We start from the raw sequence: 18,711 nt of genomic DNA, 5'->3' as shown, positions 1-18,711 counted from the left end.
CATTTTAATTTTTGTAATTCTATTTATATATTAAATTTTGAATGTGTGACTTAAATATTATGACCTGCAGCTATTAAAGCGAGTTATAAATTTTTTTTTAATTTCCTAATTATTTCAAAGCTATTTGTGAGCTTTTTGTAAATTTTCAAATTTGTTTTTTAATTATCTTAAACACAAATTCCTATTGCATGCTTTTTTGTACCATTAAAAAAAATCTATAGGAACCATAGTCTAAAACAAATTCTGAATTCTTTAATATTTTCAAAAGAATTTTTTGTTTTATTAAATTTCCAAAAAAATATGTTTTTTTAGCTTCAAAAATTTAATAGCCAGATTTTCTATGTTTTTAAATATGATTTTTAATTATGCACGCACAAATTTTATTTATTTTGGTTTCAAATATCTATTGCTCGCTTTTCTGTATGATTTAAATAAAAAGTTTACAAAAATAAAAAAAATTTAAGAAAATTTATAATTTTTTTGACGTGCCTTTTCGTATCTTTAAATAAAAAAATAATACAAAAATTACTGCCTGCAAATACTATAATTAATTTAAATTTTTTAACTTTTCAAAAACTAAAATATTTTTAATTGATATTTGAGAAAAATTGTGAGTTTACAAACGGCGATGGTTACTAGGACATGTTTCTGAATTTCACTTCTTCATCAGCTAGCTTTTCGGGAGCTGAGCGTTGAACTCGAATCTCCAACATTCATATCAGTGCAAGTCTTTAGCTGCTAAGTAACTCTTAGAGACCAATTGTACAGCGAACAACGGGACATTCACTGATATGAATGTTGGAGATTCGAGTTCAACGCTCAGCTCCCGAAAAGCTAGCTGATGAAGAAGTGAAATTCAGAAACATGTCCTAGTAACCATCGCCGTTTGTAAACTCACAATTTGTCTCTAATATCAATTACAAAAACCATTGTATAAAGCAATATGAGCAAAGCTCGCTAATTAAATACATATAAATATTTTTAATTTCAAATTTCTGTTGCTTGCTTTTGGATCATTTCTGAAAAAAAAAAGAAAAAAAAAATTGTTCAAAAACTATGACCTGCAAAAACTCAAACTAATTTTTTTGTGATTTCAAAATTTTAAATTTTTTCTAATTTCAAATTTACATTGAGTGTTTCCTTAAAGCATTTGAAGAAAAAATTATTGAAAGCCTGCGACACGCAAATAACCATAAATTTTTTTTTTTTTAATTTTTCAAAAATTTTCTGTTTTTATGAAAGAAATTTGTTAACAAATTACGTCCTGCAAACTTTTCAACTATAAATTATTTGTTCAAAACAGGTAGATTTTTTTAAATTAAAATTTTTATCGTGTGCTTTTTTGTGTGAATTGAAGATTAAATCGCGATTTTGAAACAACAAAGCTAACTTTACAACTACATATTTTACTTCTATATGTGGACTTTTACGGAAAAAGTGCGAAAAATAAAAAAGGATGCATGATTCGACATGATATTGCTATAGGGTACATGGGAACTCAAACGTTTTCACCTGGGACAATTTTTTCACCAATACTTTCTCGACTCAAAAAAAAAAAATAATAATAATTATTTTCCCTCCCTGGCAAAAAGTTTTGACACAAAATTTCCAAATATAGCCCACTGTGCACCTTTCAACGTGATATATTTAGAAATTGGCTATCAAAACAAAAAACCGTAGGAAATTTATTTAAAATTGTATTTTACTTTTTGCTAAGCTTCGTTTACCTTTAAAATTACCCATTGACTTATGTAATTAAATACTTTCACTTTGCCGCTTCGCATTTTTTTTATGGCTGGCGTTAAGTTGAGCTCATGAGGCGCCTCGTCAACGTTCGATTGTTTGCTTATTTACGCATTTCTTTAGCAGCGAGCGCCACACCTCGTTCGTTTACACTTGCGCTTTATTTACTCTTTTATTTATCGTTCATCACTAATTGGCTAGCGCGTTAATAATTGCTTTCAATTTATGAAACATTGAATGAGTTTGAATAAAATTTAAGGTATTTTTCAGTTTTTAAGCAACTTCATTATGTAGAGCAACATTCCCTGTTTTATTAAACAAATGCATACACATGCATATACTTACATTAAATACATATATGATTGTGTCTTAAAACGCTATGAGTGTTCGTTTCCTAAGTCTAAAAAGTGAAGTCTTTAGTTTTAAGTTAATTTATTTCTTAGTTTTTTTCTTCTACTCCTATAACTAGGTGACATAATTATTGATTAATAATCGCTTTCGGTTTGTTGAAATTTTAGTTTTGATGCATTTTTTTTACTAACTAAATTATGTGCTTTGCTTATGAAAAAAAAAACACTCCCTGGGAGCAGATGTGCACTTGGAGTGATGCTTAAAATGAATTTTTATAACTTATATATTTATTTATTACTTAAATTTTATTTATTATAGAACTTTGTTTCTTTTTCTTACTTTTATAAAACTATAGTTACTTGTTTGCTTGTTTGCTTTGTTCATAATTTTTTATTGCTTTAAAGTTAAACTTTTATACTTTGAGTTGCTCAGTGCTCGTTTGCGAAGCGATTGCCTGACTTCCTGTTAAGCTTGCTGTGCTTGATTTTTGAAATCCTGTCTGTAGTTTTTCCACTTTATGATGTTCAGTACATCATCCCTGGATGCACAGCACCACCACGCTGGAAGTACACATTCGGATTACTGCTTAATGTGGGTTCCAACGTCGTGTAAAGATTGGTCTCATCGGGTCGTATAAATAAACCTGGAGCAAGGTAAATGAAAGTTACAACCGATTACTAAACAAATAAGAGAAAACTGGAAAATAAATACTTTATTGAATACTTTATAAATATAATTTTAAGTCATCAAACCCAGGAATTGGAAATAACTTTTACTGGTCAAAATTTAAACTAAAAAACATGAGGAAGGGGTAATACCATTTGCATAAAAAGTACACCAATACGTTCCTTATTACAACAGCTACCCACAATTGAATATTTATTTTTATATATTTTTTTTTATTGTTTTTTATTTTTCATTTAATTTTTTTTGAAAAAAGTTACTCAAAAAATAAATCTTATTTTTCGAACGAAATAAAAGACAAAAAATTATTATTTTTGGATGGAAAATAGAGCTAAAAAATAATTATTAAAAAGTAATTTTTTAAACTAAACTTATAATATTTACGCTCCACGGAAATAACTCCTCAAAACGTAAACAAAAAATTTAAATAAATAAATTCAAATAAGTTAAAGCACTAACATGTACTTTATTATGACGCCAATACACGCACAAATTAATCCCGATTAACGAAACACTTAATTTGATCCTAATTCGATCTTAGTATGTACATATATGTATATAAAATAAGTATTTTAAAAACCAGAAGTTTGAACAGCGTTGCTATTGAAAATTCCACTTATACGCTGAAATTTTCAAAGTTTACTACGAGTATATTTCGTTAATCACCATTTACTGCGGATTATAAAGTTAATTCGACATTAGCGTATCGTGTATCAACGCATTTCGATTTTATTAATCATAAATATAAAAAAAATTCCAATACAAACCTTACCTGGATACCGGAGTGTTTGTGCGATATGTGCTTGTGTCATTGATGATATGGAATTGCCCAATTGCTTAAGTGTCGGTGGTGAGGGCAACTGTGTTAACGGTGGTATTGTTGGTGGCGGTGGTGGTGGTGGGGGTTGTGGATAAAAACAAAACGGGTGCGCTGATAAATGTGCTGGAAAATAGTGATACATACGTGTATAGCTCGGTGGGGCAGCTGTTACCAAGGCAACGCGATCTGTATGTTGCATTATTTTGTTTGCGATTTTTAAATAATTTTTAGTTTTAGTTTTATGTTACAGCCAAGCATTTAGATTTGTTTTGTTGTTTTATGCGTTTAACATATTTTTTCATTTATGCAATTTTCTCCACCATAGGAATTTTGAAATCAAAAATGGCAGCGTATCAAATACCAAATACCGTTTTTTTTTTGTTTTTTTTTTTTTTTGATTAATTTAATTAATTTTTTTTGCGGTTATAGGTGCGCAATCAATAAGCCACAAACCAATTGGTGGAGTTTTGGTGTTATAAAATATATGGAAATACAAACAAACACATAAAACATAAATATTTATACAAAATTTGATTCATGATTTTCAAAATGAGTGGATAAATTGTTTTCATATTAACAAGTGCGAGTGGATAAGTGCAAAAAATTTAAATTTTTATAAATGTTTTTCAAGTTTTTATGTTTTTTTTTTTATATATTTTAATGAATATTACAAATTTTGAGTAGCGATAAATATTTTTTATATTTTTTTGTTGTTTTAATTTGGAGTTTATAATTTAAGTTTTTTACATTTTGGAATTAATATTTTTTTTAACACATTTGTTTTTTTTTGTTTTTGTTTAATTTTTTGTTATTTTTGTAATTATTGTACACATAAAACCAGTAAATGATGATGAATGAGGGATTTTTGCGTTGGTAGTGGTGTTGATGGCATTATGAAGGTGATGTGATGGAAGTTATATATGAAAAATACAAAACAAATACATAAATGAGGAAATATACAAATGCGGAAATGAAGTGACAAAAAATGTTATAAATAATAATGTAGAAATAATGTCATATATACACAAATTTTTTGTAAGAAATTCATCACAGCAGCTGCATTCAGAAAAGTTGTGATTGATTTATAAAATGTGAATATGTTGGAAGGTAGGTAAGTATAACGGCTGAGAGCTGAATTGGACAAGTCTGAGTAATTTCTAATATATTTCGATTCTCTGGAATTTACGTACAAATATATATGTATATAAACAACTATTTATTTTTCAGCGTGAAATATTCAAAACAAAATAAATACACCTCTTCTCTCCTATCAAAATCAAAAATCGTGCTCAAGTTCGTTGCTTAAGTCTTTCTTTAACTTGACCTGCATGTAAGCATGAATTGAGCAAATAAAACAAATTAGGCTAACGCCATTTAAACATTCAAGTAACCGTTTTAACATAACGGTCTTGCCGCTGCTCTCACACGCATCTAATTTTTTAACGCAAGTCTTCGCATCCAAGAGCCCTAAGCTAAGCCGCAAGCAAGATAACACTTTTTCTCCATACACACTTAAGAGAAGTGTGTCGAAGGCACATTAACACACAAACAACAGTTTTATATAACAATTAAAATAACTAAAAATGTGTGTTTATCTATTGAAATAGGTTCTGGCTTATGCTATAAGAATTAGGTCAATGATGTTGTACTGTGCAGGTCCACTGACATATAAACAACTTTGTTAATTACGGGTAAGCTAAAAATTGTGTCTTATTAAAAGAAGTTGAAGTATATATAGAGGTCGAACACACAAATTGAATGTTTTTTTTTGTTTCTTATTCAAAAAATGCAGTTGCAGCAAAAAATACTGATGAAACGGAAAGTGGCAAAAGGGGCGTTTGTTAAAAAAAATTTTGTACGTTGCTAAATTTACGCTGGATTTTTGAAACAAAGATAAGATTAATGATGTTGTTGATAGTTTGAAATATTTGAAAATGATGCTTTTATTAATTACCACATTAATTTTTAATATTTAAAAAAAAAAATGCTTGATATTAAAAAAAATTAATTAAACTTCATGTCGGAATTTCAATTTCCTTTTTTCTTATAGCAATTATAATTAAAACATGTTTTTTTGCTACTACTACAGCGTTTTAACGCTTTAATTAGCTCATTAATTGAACAATCATCAATCTTCGTAAATCAAACTTTATTTCGTATTTGTTTTTTATTTTCATAGCAAACAGCAGCTTCTTCACTTCCTTTGTTTTTATATTAACTTCTTAGGCTCTTTTCGGTCGGTAGCGAATTGATTTGTTCTTTCAAATTATGATTAATGAGCTCATTACAAGTTTAACCCAAAATTCTACTCTAGCGTTAATGTCATCAAGAAATGGCGAGTAATAAAAAAATGATGAATAAAAATATGGTAATATAATTTGTCTTAAAGCAGTTTTTAATTAGCACATTAATTATTTGAATTAAGTTAATAAATGTATGATTATTGAAAACCTTGATATGAAGAACTAATTCACATTCCCCCAGATGCAATTAGTGCTGGCAGATGCTTAAAACCTGAGTAAAGCTTCTTTATGTATTTATATTTGATTTAATTTTTTAGCATCATATATTTAAAAGATTATATCAAGGTCAAAGCTATAACACAAAATTTTTATTTCCGATTAAGTACCCTGCAAAAGATAGTGCGACTAATGCCTAAAGAGAGCGGTCTCCGATTAATTTCTTTTGTCTACATTGGGGCATAATTGATCCCCTCTAGTTCTTTTTTGGGTACAGGTGGGAGTAGTCAGGTTGAAATATATGTAGCCCATTTTAAGAAACATGGAAAAAAGCAGCAACGAAGTGAGTTGAATCAAAGAGATTATAGGTGATTCATTCGAATTATTTTAAAAATGCGGAGTCCTATACCGAACCTAGTAAATGACTTGGACCATATGCTTCATTATTATCGACCCATATCTCTTGGAATGTGTTGGCGAATTAATAATTTTTTTACATAGATTTATTAAACAATTTTTTGCAAGTTTCTATTGCGTTTAAATGTATTTAACCTCGTACTATACGAAAACTAACACTTTTTGAAGAGAAAAGATATCAGTCTTCATTCATTCCCATATGATGGGTACAAAGGGGATTGGTCCTATCGCTCCCGTTTGGGTATAAATGGGTACAATTAGTCCCTTTATAGGACATGCTCAAACAAAAGGGAACAGTGCAACATATACTAAGAGATCAAAACCGGCATTAGTCGCATACTCCTTTACGACTCATCCTAGGATAATCGCATTTTTTGCAGATTATGGTCAAAGTGCTACAACAACAATCGCAGATTAGTTCTGGTTATGGAAGCTCGAAGTATCTATACATTGTTATATAAGCATTCAAACAATTAACGCTTTTTTTATAACAATCGAAATTGATAATATTATCTTATTAATATTGTAAATGTGAAAATTTGAATATTTAGATATCCATATGTCCGTTTCCTTGACTCAATAATTCTAGAACGACTGAACGCATTTGGAGGACAAGTACACTTACTATAACTCTTTTGTTTTTTAAGCGGAGTCCCCATTTTCCACAAACCATTACCCAGTTCCTTTTTAATTTATTTGACTAGTAATGATACTAAATACATGGGCTATATATTTTTCAGAATTGAGCAGAGCTACGCGTCCCACTTTCAGAATCCTTTGTGATTGTAACGCGTTTGATTGTGATCCTTAACATTCTAAATATTTCAGAACCATTTCGAAATCTTTTTGGGATCATTGAGGTATTATCTTCATTCCATTGTTTACTGAATAAATTTGGTACTATTTCAATGTGATAATGGATAGTTTCGAATTATTTTTTGAGTGTCTGCATATCATTTTGAACTATTTTGAGCAAGATTTCGCTACTTTTAAAGATAATTTCGAGAGAATATTCAAGACAGATCGGAATAATTTTCTTGGTAATTTAAAAACCATATCTAAATTATTTTTAGAATATTTTGGAATAATTTCGGAATTGTTTCGAGACTATTTAGTGACTTTTTAGGGATCAGCTCCGTATCATTTAGATTTTCTTTTACTGGTATATTTTTAAGCTTCTTTAAGGATTAATTCGATATAATACCGGGAATGCGGACTAACTCGGGCTATTCTAGATCAAGACTCTCCGTATCAAATTGGTATTGTTTTCTAAAAAAAAAAATTTTGCCATTTTTGGTACTCCTTTGGGGCCATGTATAGATCATTTGTGATTTAACTCTGTCACCAATTTGTAGCTGTCTCAAGATTACTTTTTTTACTATTTCTATGCTCTTTTTTCAAAAATCTGTAAATCTATTTTCTTAACGTCGTACATATCGACTACTGCAAAAATATCACCCTATCGTGGATGCCGGTTCAGGCAGCCAATATATTTTAAGCATTGGCAAATTATTATTTTTTTCAATTCCAATTAAGAATTTAATTTCTAATTAAAAACACCGATCATACACCTTTGTAGGTCACCAAACTATATTTTACCAAGGTACAACATTTTAGAAAAATCGTATTGAAATTAAAAAAATTATTTCTGTCTGTTCTGCATATCTCGCTGGAACAACATTTTTATTACCTTTATATTAAGTCGCTTTCATGTTTGTCCCCTCATTTCCATACGAATTTTTGACCCACGGAAAAGTCTTTTTCGGTAACTTCCCGTTGAGCTAGACACTTGATACTTAGAACATAGTTCAGATCTGAGAGACATTACAATACAAGTGAAAAAAAATCCGCTAGGTGGCGCACGGATCGAGATATACAGAAAATTAATTTTAAAATGGAAGTTTTGAGGTCGATTTTTAACTAACTTCTCGGTGATCCAGAGACTTGAAACATAGCACATAATTTGCGTGTCGATGGCACTACAATTCGTGGAAAACAAAATGTCGCCAGGTGACAGACGAATCGAGATAAACGAAAATCCCTGAAAATCGCTGAAAAAACACAGGGAATCTTGAAATCGATTTTTGAGTAACTTCCCGGTGAACTGGAGATATGAAACTTGAGCCGTACAAACTTGAGCCGGTGGCAATGCAATATTTTATCAAAACAATTCCGCTAGGTGGCGCATGGATCGAGATATTACAAAAATTAATTTTAATTTGGGAATTTTTCAATCCATTTTTGATTAACTTCCCGGTTGCCTAGACACTTGTAACTTGGCACATAGTTCGAGACCCGGTGACAATACAATTCACAGAAAACAAAATTCCGCTAGGTGGCGGGCTAAGTGAAATAACTACAAATCCTTGAAAGAAAATCGATTTTTGAGGAACTTACCGGTGAGCTAGAGACTTGAAACTTGGGCCGTGGGTCAGAACCCGGTGACAATGCAACATTTGATCAAAAAACATTCGCTAGGTGGCACGCGGATCGACATAGTAAGAAAACAAATTTTAATTTGGGAATCTTTCAATACATTTTTAACTAACTTCCCGGTTACCTTGAGACTTGAAACCTGAAATATAGTTTAAAACTCTGTGACAGTGTAAGGTTTGATCAAAAAATTGAAGCTACGTAACGCACAAGTCGAACTATTTAGAAGATTAAGCCATACCTTCATGGCTAGCCTCCTGAGTGTTGCAGGCATTGTAGAATTCCACCTCGTTGGCCCAATTCAATGCATGTCCTTGCATACTTTTAGGCGTACGCGACTTTCACCACGATTTTCAGCTGTGAAATTAAGTAGCTGACAAACGAGGTGGAATTATCTTGTTATTATGTACATTCACCAGCAATGAATTTTCAGCACATCATCAATTTTGTTGAACTTACTTCCTCAACAATTGTGATCATATTCACCAATAACGATTGCGTTGCACTATCCGGCTTCGCCAATAATGATAATAATCGCCAACAAGAATCATTCACCACATTCATCCTCATGGTCCAACTCACCCGCTCCACCAAAATTCTATATGCAGCACACATACATCTTTCTACAGTCACCTAAGCCGAATATAGATATAGACGTAGTACGTCCGAGCAACGCCAAAGAACGGGTAGCTGTTTTGGACAAATAAATAAAGATAAGAATTTTCTCTTAGGAATTACTTACATTACTAAACTACTGCCTTTTTGTAGGCAGTACGAAAAAATTGAAAATTAAAAGATGATAAAAAAATTTTAAGGACTACTTTTATATAAATGGACCAAAAAATAGAAGGCAATTTTTCCGTTAATACAGACATAGTCTTGTTGAATTTTGACTAAAAAACTTTAACAATAGCTCTTGTAAAAGAATTTTGGGATTTAAAACTATAAATGTGGAGCAATCTTTCAATTTAAGGCAAACCATGTATTTGGGATTAACCAGTTGATTATTTACAATTTAAACACACGCTCTACCTATATAATTTTAAATCCCGAAATTCTTTTACAAGAGCTATTATTAAAGTTTTTTAGTCAAAATTCAACAAGATTATGTCTGTATTAAAAGAAAAATTGCCTTCTATTTTTTGGTCCATTTATATAAAAGTCCTTAAAATTTTTTTATCATCTTTTTATTTAGCTTTACTGCTATTGTCTTCATATTTTTATCACAACAAGGTTTATCGACTACGTAATGCATTGAGGTCACGACTCAACTCATATTTAACTGTTTGAAAAAAACTTTTTAGAAACTTACTTGGGCATGACCTTTGCCAATTACAAATGTGCTTTTAATTTTTTGTAGCATCTTTGACCCTGTAAACCAACGCAATGCCGCCCATAACTACTTAACAATTGTTACAACAACGTAATGAGCGTTAAAATAGTACAAAACAGCGGTTGCAAATTACGAGCCTAAAGCTGCATTAATGTATTTATAAATACCTAATTGGCTAATTGTAACCATATAGCTATGACATTGGCCAACGGTTCGTAAGCCAAAGGCCTTCGCAGTGAAATTTACTCAATTTGTATTAAATTGTGTTAATGGCACATTCATTGGCCTCTGACACACTAATTGTAAATGCAACAATGCAAAATTGTCGTAATGAAGGAACAACGATAAAAAAATAGCATAGCATTAGTCGAAAGCAAAAACAAAGTGTTATAAACGTAAGAATATATGAAGATATGTGTGATTGCTTAACATGCTTCAGTTGATTGCAAAAAAAAAGCGTTACTAAGCGCAAATGGCATACATACATACACGCGTTTGCACCAACACTTGCGTACGTATAATAGTGCAAGGAATATTTTCGCTTCAGGCTTTAACTTGGCATAACAAATTCGCAGCTGCCACTTTTCTTTTTTTTTTTCATTTAATTTGCAGCAGCCATTAGCACCTCATTGTGTGGCATGTAAGCGCCGTGCGCTATGCTTTTTTGCGCATACACACAAACATCTACATATGTGTGTATATACAGCTTAACTGGTGCCCCCAAATGCAAATATGCCAACGCATAGGTAGATGTATGGATTTGGGTTGCCATATTTTTATTTCGGGTTCCCGGGACAAACCTCAAATTTGAGCCAAATTCCGGGGATTTTTAAAAATTTCCCGGGACTTTTGAAAAATAAGAAACACATACATATATATTTGTATGGGTTGCTCATTCGGCGAAATAATTTTTAGATAGAATTAAACTTTTTAAACTCATTTATTTATAATAAATATTTTTATGAAACAGGCTAACAATTAATACGTTAATGCGTGTTTAATGCGAACTCAATATTCTGTGGATTCATTTTCCAAACGTTATTTTAAAACACAACACTTGCCTTACAAAATGAATATTTAGGTGTGCGAAATCTCAAACATTGACAATATTCAGAACCACAGTAGGGATGAATTTTTCTTCTTTACAGAGTTGCATGCAATATGCGAATGACGTGAATACAATCGAAGCCGCAAATATGGCCATTACGCCGGGTCGATTTATTAACCGATATCGCGCCATCGATTTTTCGATAGGATTTGGGCTCAGAAAAAAAGTTCACCTACGCATACCCAAAAAAATAATTTTCGAAATTTCATTTTAAAAATCCTTCTAAATCTCCATAAAACAAATTTGTTTTTCAAAAAACTACATTTACCACGTCTTTAGCGCATGAATTCACTTGGGACTACGCCAATTGACACGAAAAAAATACAAAAAAAAATGATTTGGAGCCTTGAAAATGAAAAAAATGCATAAAAAATCGAAAATATCGATGAAATTTCGCAGGCTCGAAAATTATTTTTTTGGCTATGCGTCCATACAAATCGACCCACGTTAATGGCCATGTTTCGTAGCAGATTATAATTTATTAATTTTGTATTGTGAAAATGCCGGGACATAAGCATTTCCCTGCGGGACACTTTAAAAATTGTGAAAAATACGGGATGTCGCGGCCAATACGGAACATTTGGCAACGCTAGTGGAACGAATAAGTATTCGTTAGCGTTGCCAACTGCGTCTACTCACCAAAACTTCAAACGCAATTAAGCACAAAGTTCTCAACCAACCAACATTGCTAACAGCAACACATACACACATACGTATATATATATTAGAGCGGGTTAAATTGTATGGATGGATTTTTCCCATCAGGAGTATAGCAAAAACGTAATCTTCAGATGATTCTAAGAAACATTGCTGAAGACACCAAAGCTCTAGGTCCGATTTCGAGGTCCCCACTTTTGCAAAATAGATATTTTGAATTTGAATGTAGGGTTTGGCCAAAAAATCTTCATAGCTTCTGATAGGATTATAGGAAAAATATCATATTGGGCTTACTTTAAAGGTATTTTACGAATATTTCAGAATCTGTATTAATAAATGTTGTGTTTTTGAATTTTAGTAGAGATAACAGGCTTAAATTATGAGAAATTAACCTATAGTGAACTTTTAACTACTATATTATCATTTCTAACAAATTTCTTATGGAACATTTTTTCTCTTTACAGCTAAAATAAGTTCAGATCATTTCCAACAACTTCCATTCGGACAGTTTTTCTTTTTTCGAATTCGTTTTAGTAGACCAAAAATTAAAAAAAAAAAACTATATTTTCAAGTAATAAGCTATGGTGTCTTCAACAATGTTTCTTAGAATCATCTATAGATTACGTTTTTGCTATACTCCTGATGGGCAAAAAATTTGACCCGCTCTAATATATATATACATTCCCAATCAAACAATAGGCATTGCATGTTAGAAGTGTGGTATTTCTGATGCTACTATATGAGGCATTAAAAAAACAGATTTCTTCTTTGAATTCTTCGCTTTCTTTTGTATCATTTCTACTGGCATGCTTTTTGTGCAGGCAAATGCACAGCTGGAACGCCGACAGCAAAATTAAGCTTGTCTGCTGCGCAGTTGCTTAGTGGAATTATGTGTCAGAAAATGAAAATTCAACGCCAGCGGCCTGCTGACCGTACGACATACAAATACACATACATCGAAATATTCAGCAAACATATGTAGATGCATTCGAACTGGTTTAAAGCGCTCGGTGTTTAATGTTGCACGCTATTGATTTTAGTTTATTTTTTTTTTTTTCATTCCAATTGCGCCTCAATTTGTTTGTTACATGCATTTGCATTTGTTATAATGTTATGTCAGTGTTCGCCGAAAACCAGATTTGGTTTTTGTGGGTCAAAAATGCTTATGGAATTTGTTTGGGTGCAGAAAAATGTGTAATTCAATGACATAACAAAAGACTCAAGCAACAAACTTGACATATGTGAAAAAAAAAAATGTTGTTATAAAAGCCTATGGAAAAAATGTACGAAAATAGCTTGGATAAATGGAATTAAGAAACCAGTTTTGATAACGAGCAGACATTTCATTTATGCAGAGAAAACAGCTGCACATAGATACTCATAAAAGCTAGTAAAATTTCTTTCGCTGAATTAGCATATCAATGGAACATATTAAAGCCGGAAATGAAAAAAAGTCAATCACAAAATAGAAAGTTTTTTTTTATATTTTGGTGAAAATTGTTAAAAACATAATTGAAATTAGCTGCTACCTTAACATCGATCCAGCGTCAAATTTTTTATTTTTATTTTTTTTTTTGTTTTTGTTTTTCTTTTGATTTAGCAACTATAAATTTTTCCGATGAAGCTTTCAAATTTTTCGGAAGTAGCCTGCAACGACTTTTTTTTGGTGAACTTATTAGTAGCATCCAACGAGTAAATAGATAGCCTCAGCCTAGAAAATTATCTCAAGAGTTCCTAATCCATCTGTCCATTTAAAATCTCATCAGAACATGTTTTGTTGCAATAAATTTCGTTTAAGTGAAGGTACGAGTATGAACTTTCACTCACTGCTTTCTGTTTCAATAAGAAATGTTTTCAATGAAAACGACCATGCCCTTTTTACATATAGAGACAATTTTATGAACCTCAGAACTTTCAATATTTGAGTTAATTTAGTAAAAGTTAATAACAAACAATTTTTAAAATCAATTGAAACCGCAATAGTATGATATAAAAGTATTGCGAATATACACTAATAATGCATAAAACATAATATCCCCACAACTATCCAAGATATAAAACCTCAGTTTCGCAACGGGAAGACTTCCTGAAACCAAAAACGCAAAATAGGAAAATTTATAATAACTAATTTCAAAATAGTGCGAAATTATTTGAAAAAATCACGAAGCGTCCTAAATTGATTCCTGCTGTAGCAACAGGAATTAGTTCCGAAATGTATAGTGATATAAGCCTTAAACGTTCCCAAAATTATATAAAATAGTCTCTTAAACAATCCCGAAAATGTTCAAAGAAGTCCCGATATGATCCCGAATATTACCAAAAGTAATTAGAGATGATATCCAAAACATACGAAAATCATTTTGATATAATCCCTGAATGGTACAAACAATTTTTCAAAAAAGTTCCGAAATGATCTGAAATACTTCTGAAAACAGCCCTGAAAAATTACCAATACGATTCCGATATATGTAGTTCTGGACTGATATCAAAATAAACCATAAAACAATCATAGAGCGATCTCTAAAACATTTCAAAATTATTTAAAAATAGTTTCTAAATAGTTTGAAACAGATCCCAAAATAGTCCCGAAATTATTAGGAAATACCCCCAAAAGGAATCACAGAAAAACTTAAAAAATAGTTCCGAAATATACAAAAAGGAAACCAAAAACAGTGCCGGATTAATATCGATATGACCCCGTAAATTTTGCCAAACTAATCCGTAAAACATTTCAAAATTTTTTTGAAATAGTTCCTGAAAAGCATTCCAAAATAATCTAGAAAAACGCCCCTGAGCAATGCCGCACTAATTTTGAAAATAGCGTTGAAAGTTGCCAAAATGATTCAAAAAACTCATTTATATCCAAAAGATAAAGATATTCCGAAATGATCAAGAAAATTACCGGTTTGCCAGAAGGATCCAAAATGATTCGAGAGGGGTTCCCAAGTTAAACCTAGACAGTCCTGAAGTGATCTCAAAATGGTTGCGCTAAGAAAGCCTTGGCTGTGACTGCAATCCAGAGAAACTGAGTTGTTTTTTCCTAAGGCGTTATATGTAAGTTAAATGCCAACCCAATTTTAGAAAATTCAGAATTTTTTTTATGAAAGAAGTACACTGGCTGGGTTGTTCGACCCCACGAAGAAACTATCATGTTATTTACGTTTGTTTGGAGTTTTTTCATATTACTCAGACTTCAATGTGAAACTTTCAGTGTGGTAGGCACTTGCAGCTAGGATCTTTTGAACGCACGCTACACAATATACAACGCCAACCGCCTAAGTATTGGCGCAAAAAATCAATTCCATGAACAACTAAACGAATTTTTTTTCTTGTTCTACGCCATCGCCAACTTCCTTTAATCAAAGCTTTGTCTGTACATCTCTATGGCTGGCTATCACTCTTTGCATGTTCAAATAATTGTAGCTGTCAGTTGGAGCAGTTGTCGCTGTCTGCATAACGTCAACAATGACAACTAGCCACAAATGCAAAAAAGGGTACAAAATGAAATAAAAACAAAAGGAACAGCGAACAACATCAACAAAGAGGCGAAAAACATCAGCGACATGACGTAAAACATTTTCAGGGAAATATTTGCTGAAAAATCCAAGAAAATCTTGCAAAACGAGCAGCAGAAAAATGTAATTGCTGTGCAATAACAAAGTAAAACAACAACTTCTTACAACCAACAACAAGTGTGCAACAAATCAGATAGAACATCAAAGTCAAAGTAATTCAGACAGGTTGACCGACCGTCGTTGCAGCATCATTTTCCACGCCGCTAGCAAAATATTCTAACTGATTGCTTCTACTATTCCAGCTCCTGCGCTGCTGACGATGCTGTTGCGCTTGGCTCACTGCCCGTTGGTCTTCCGCAAGCTAAAAATGGGTAATTTTCTACTGTTTTGACTACAAACGAGTGGGAGTTTGACAGTTAAGCTAAGACTAGTGGTTTTATTTGCATGTCTATGCCTGTATTAGTGTGTATGTGTGTTGGGAGTGTGTTTGTGTGGGTGAAGGAAGTAAATTAACTGCTAAACAATGAGCTGCAACAATTTTAAAGCGATTTGCGTGGCCTCAATGGGGTGGAGTGCAACAATAAATTCGCTAAAAGAATGGCAAGTTAAAAATTGCTGCTTGGAAAATAATTTTCAATGCAATTTACACAATAACAATAACAAAAACAGCAAAAAGTTTACGGTGCGGCACAGAAAGTGGTATGCAAATCAACTTGTTACATCGCTGCAACAAAAATGATGTTGCAATTATTTTCTGACTTGTAATTTAAGTATTTGGGTGGTCAAGCAAATAGCAAAAACAACAAATATCATAGGGATGTAAGAACTTTGACTATAAATATTATGAACTTAAAAATTTCAAATCTAGACCAATATTTCGGTTAAGTTTTTCAGATCACCAGACGGTTCATGCATCCGTGAGCACACTTTTCATATAAATTCTGTTTCAGCTTTACCATAAGTTTCAAAACTATACTAATTTCTTCTTTTTAAATGTCTTCGTATTTTCCTCTCCTGAATAAAATCAAATCAGCTGATGCGAGTTTCCAGCTTAACATAAACAGCTGCTCTCACATTTCTTCGTAATACAACAATAAAGAAAGTTAACAGAGCGATAAGAGTGTTAGAGTTAATAGAGAGCAAAGTGAGAAGGCTATATAACACGAAACTCTGCTTGGATACATCTTAAATAATAATAATTTTTCAAGATTTTATTTGAGTAAGGAAGTGGGTTGGTATAGTTTGAACTTTCCGGTCAATAAAGACCTCAATTGGGTGTTACGAAAATTTGTTTGACGCCCATACTGAAAACCCCCAATTACTTATTTCATGGAATAACTCCGTCCTCTTGGCAAATACTAGAAGTTTTATGGGACCTGGAATTATTGCGGCCTCGCGATCTGACCACTCTTCCGCCTCTTGTAGCTGGAGCCTTGGCATGGGGCATGTATTCATAAAAAATAATGTAAGGAAAATTTTGATTTCATTAAAAAATACTCTTGAAAATATGTAGTCTCCCCTGATTCAGAGCACAAAGTCAAAGTCCAATATAACCCGACTCAATTAAGTAAACCATGTATATACAGGCAATATTTCTAGTGGGAAATATACCTTCAATCATAAGGACCTTGTCACAAGGCCTAACGAATTTATGTGGATCTTACTTAACATAAGCATATCTCTTTTTTTGCAATCCTGATGGATTTAGTAGGTAAAGATGATGGAGAATTACATGCAACAAGTTCCTCATATATGGTGCTATCCAACAAGGCAGCAACAGGTCTTAGTGAAATTGGAGTCTTAACCAATTAACAAAGTGGAATTTAGGCTGCTGGCTGTGTGAGGTCTGATACTGAGTTAACTATCATTCAGTATAGGTAGAAAAAGCTATGCGATTTTTTGCATGATGAGCAGAAATTATAAAGTTCACTGTAGCCTCAGAGGAGCTTTAGAATTTAGAGGCTCAGGTCTTCTAAGCAACCTGAGCTTTTTGAGTGAAGAGGGCTTAACGCAATCCGATTTCCTGCTATCTGCTGAATCTTTTATTCACGGCCATCAATAGTCATCGAAACAGGTTTCATTCAGATCGAGAAATAACTTTAAAACAAATTTGTTTTTCTGACCCTTTTCCAGAAGAAATTTATGTGGAGTCCACTATCACTTAATTTTATTTAGTGCAATTAATTTGTTTTTAGAAATCCTGCGCTTCCGGGTTAAAAATGAAGTGAAATGTAAACGTTCAAATACTATTTCAGATACTCATGCTTTTAAGAGCATCATTGGCCTCAAGTTGAGTTTGTTCTTGTTAACCCTTTTGTTTACATTTGTCAAACTATCATTGCAGCAGCATCAGCTAACAAAACTAATTGGGCACGCTTAAAGGTCGTTGTCATTGTTAGCGTCGCTGTTGCGGTCGTTGGCGGCTTTTGAGCAATAACAAATCAAAAACTGCAGCAAAAACGTTTAATATTTTTGCGCTCATGCTCTAGCCAGCAACAACACGAAATAAGCAAAATAATGTCATTTGCAATCGAAAGACTTTCAAGTTTGCTTGCCGTCGAAATAAGCGAACGTGACTGAAGTTCAAATTTTGTTTTGTTTTTTATTTTTATTTATTTTTTTATTGAAGATTTTTCTCGCTCTATTTATTTTTGGTTTTTGTTTCAATGTTAAAGCCCTCTTTTCTTGTGTTCTTTTTTTTTAAATAAGTAATTTGACGTCGTTGAATCTTCATTTCTCTTTAATTCAAAAGTCAAGTTTGTGTCCTAAGTCTTTTGCTTAAGAAAACTGGAAATTCTTTTCCTGTTGGTTTTAGTTTGTAATTTTTGATGCAAAACAATTAATTTAGCAAAAGGTACAAAACCTATTCTACTGAGTTGAAGATCATCCCATACCAGCTGTCGCTCCGAAAACTCCTTATTTTCGAGAAACATACCAAAATGATCTGAAATTTGGGTTGACTTTTGAAATCAACATATAATTGAAAGTTTCCCCAACTTCCATATTAGAAGCATCAATACTTATTTTAAAAAATATTGCAAATTTTGTAGGAGATTCGCAGAAAAAGTTGCAGGAAGTGGTACAATACAAGCAATCAGATTTCTTGACCTTTAGGGGCATTAACGTCTTAATTACTCCAAAATACTTTAAATTCGGCAGCCTAACTTTTTTATATTTTAATATCATGTGGT

The 18,711-nt window shown here is 32.1% G+C and overlaps 1 protein-coding gene across 1 annotated transcript in view; it reads right to left on the bottom strand.

The window, feature by feature from the left end:
* Positions 1-806: 806 nt before the first annotated feature.
* Positions 807-18,711, bottom strand: part of LOC137253072 (uncharacterized) — a gene marked incomplete at its 5' end in the record, with an annotated part of 55,041 nt that continues 37,136 nt past the window's right edge. The window contains 2 exons of the mRNA XM_067789394.1: positions 807-2,737; positions 3,551-3,784. Coding sequence (XP_067645495.1) covers positions 2,619-2,737; positions 3,551-3,784 — 353 coding nt within the window. The remainder of the gene's footprint in view (positions 2,738-3,550; positions 3,785-18,711) is intronic.

This window comes from Eurosta solidaginis, chromosome 5 (assembly GCF_040869045.1).
Source record: "Eurosta solidaginis isolate ZX-2024a chromosome 5, ASM4086904v1, whole genome shotgun sequence".
Lineage (NCBI taxonomy): Eukaryota > Metazoa > Arthropoda > Insecta > Diptera > Tephritidae > Eurosta > Eurosta solidaginis.
The sequence above is the reverse complement of the archived record's forward strand: the minus strand, read 5'-3'. Positions and strand labels throughout refer to the sequence as shown.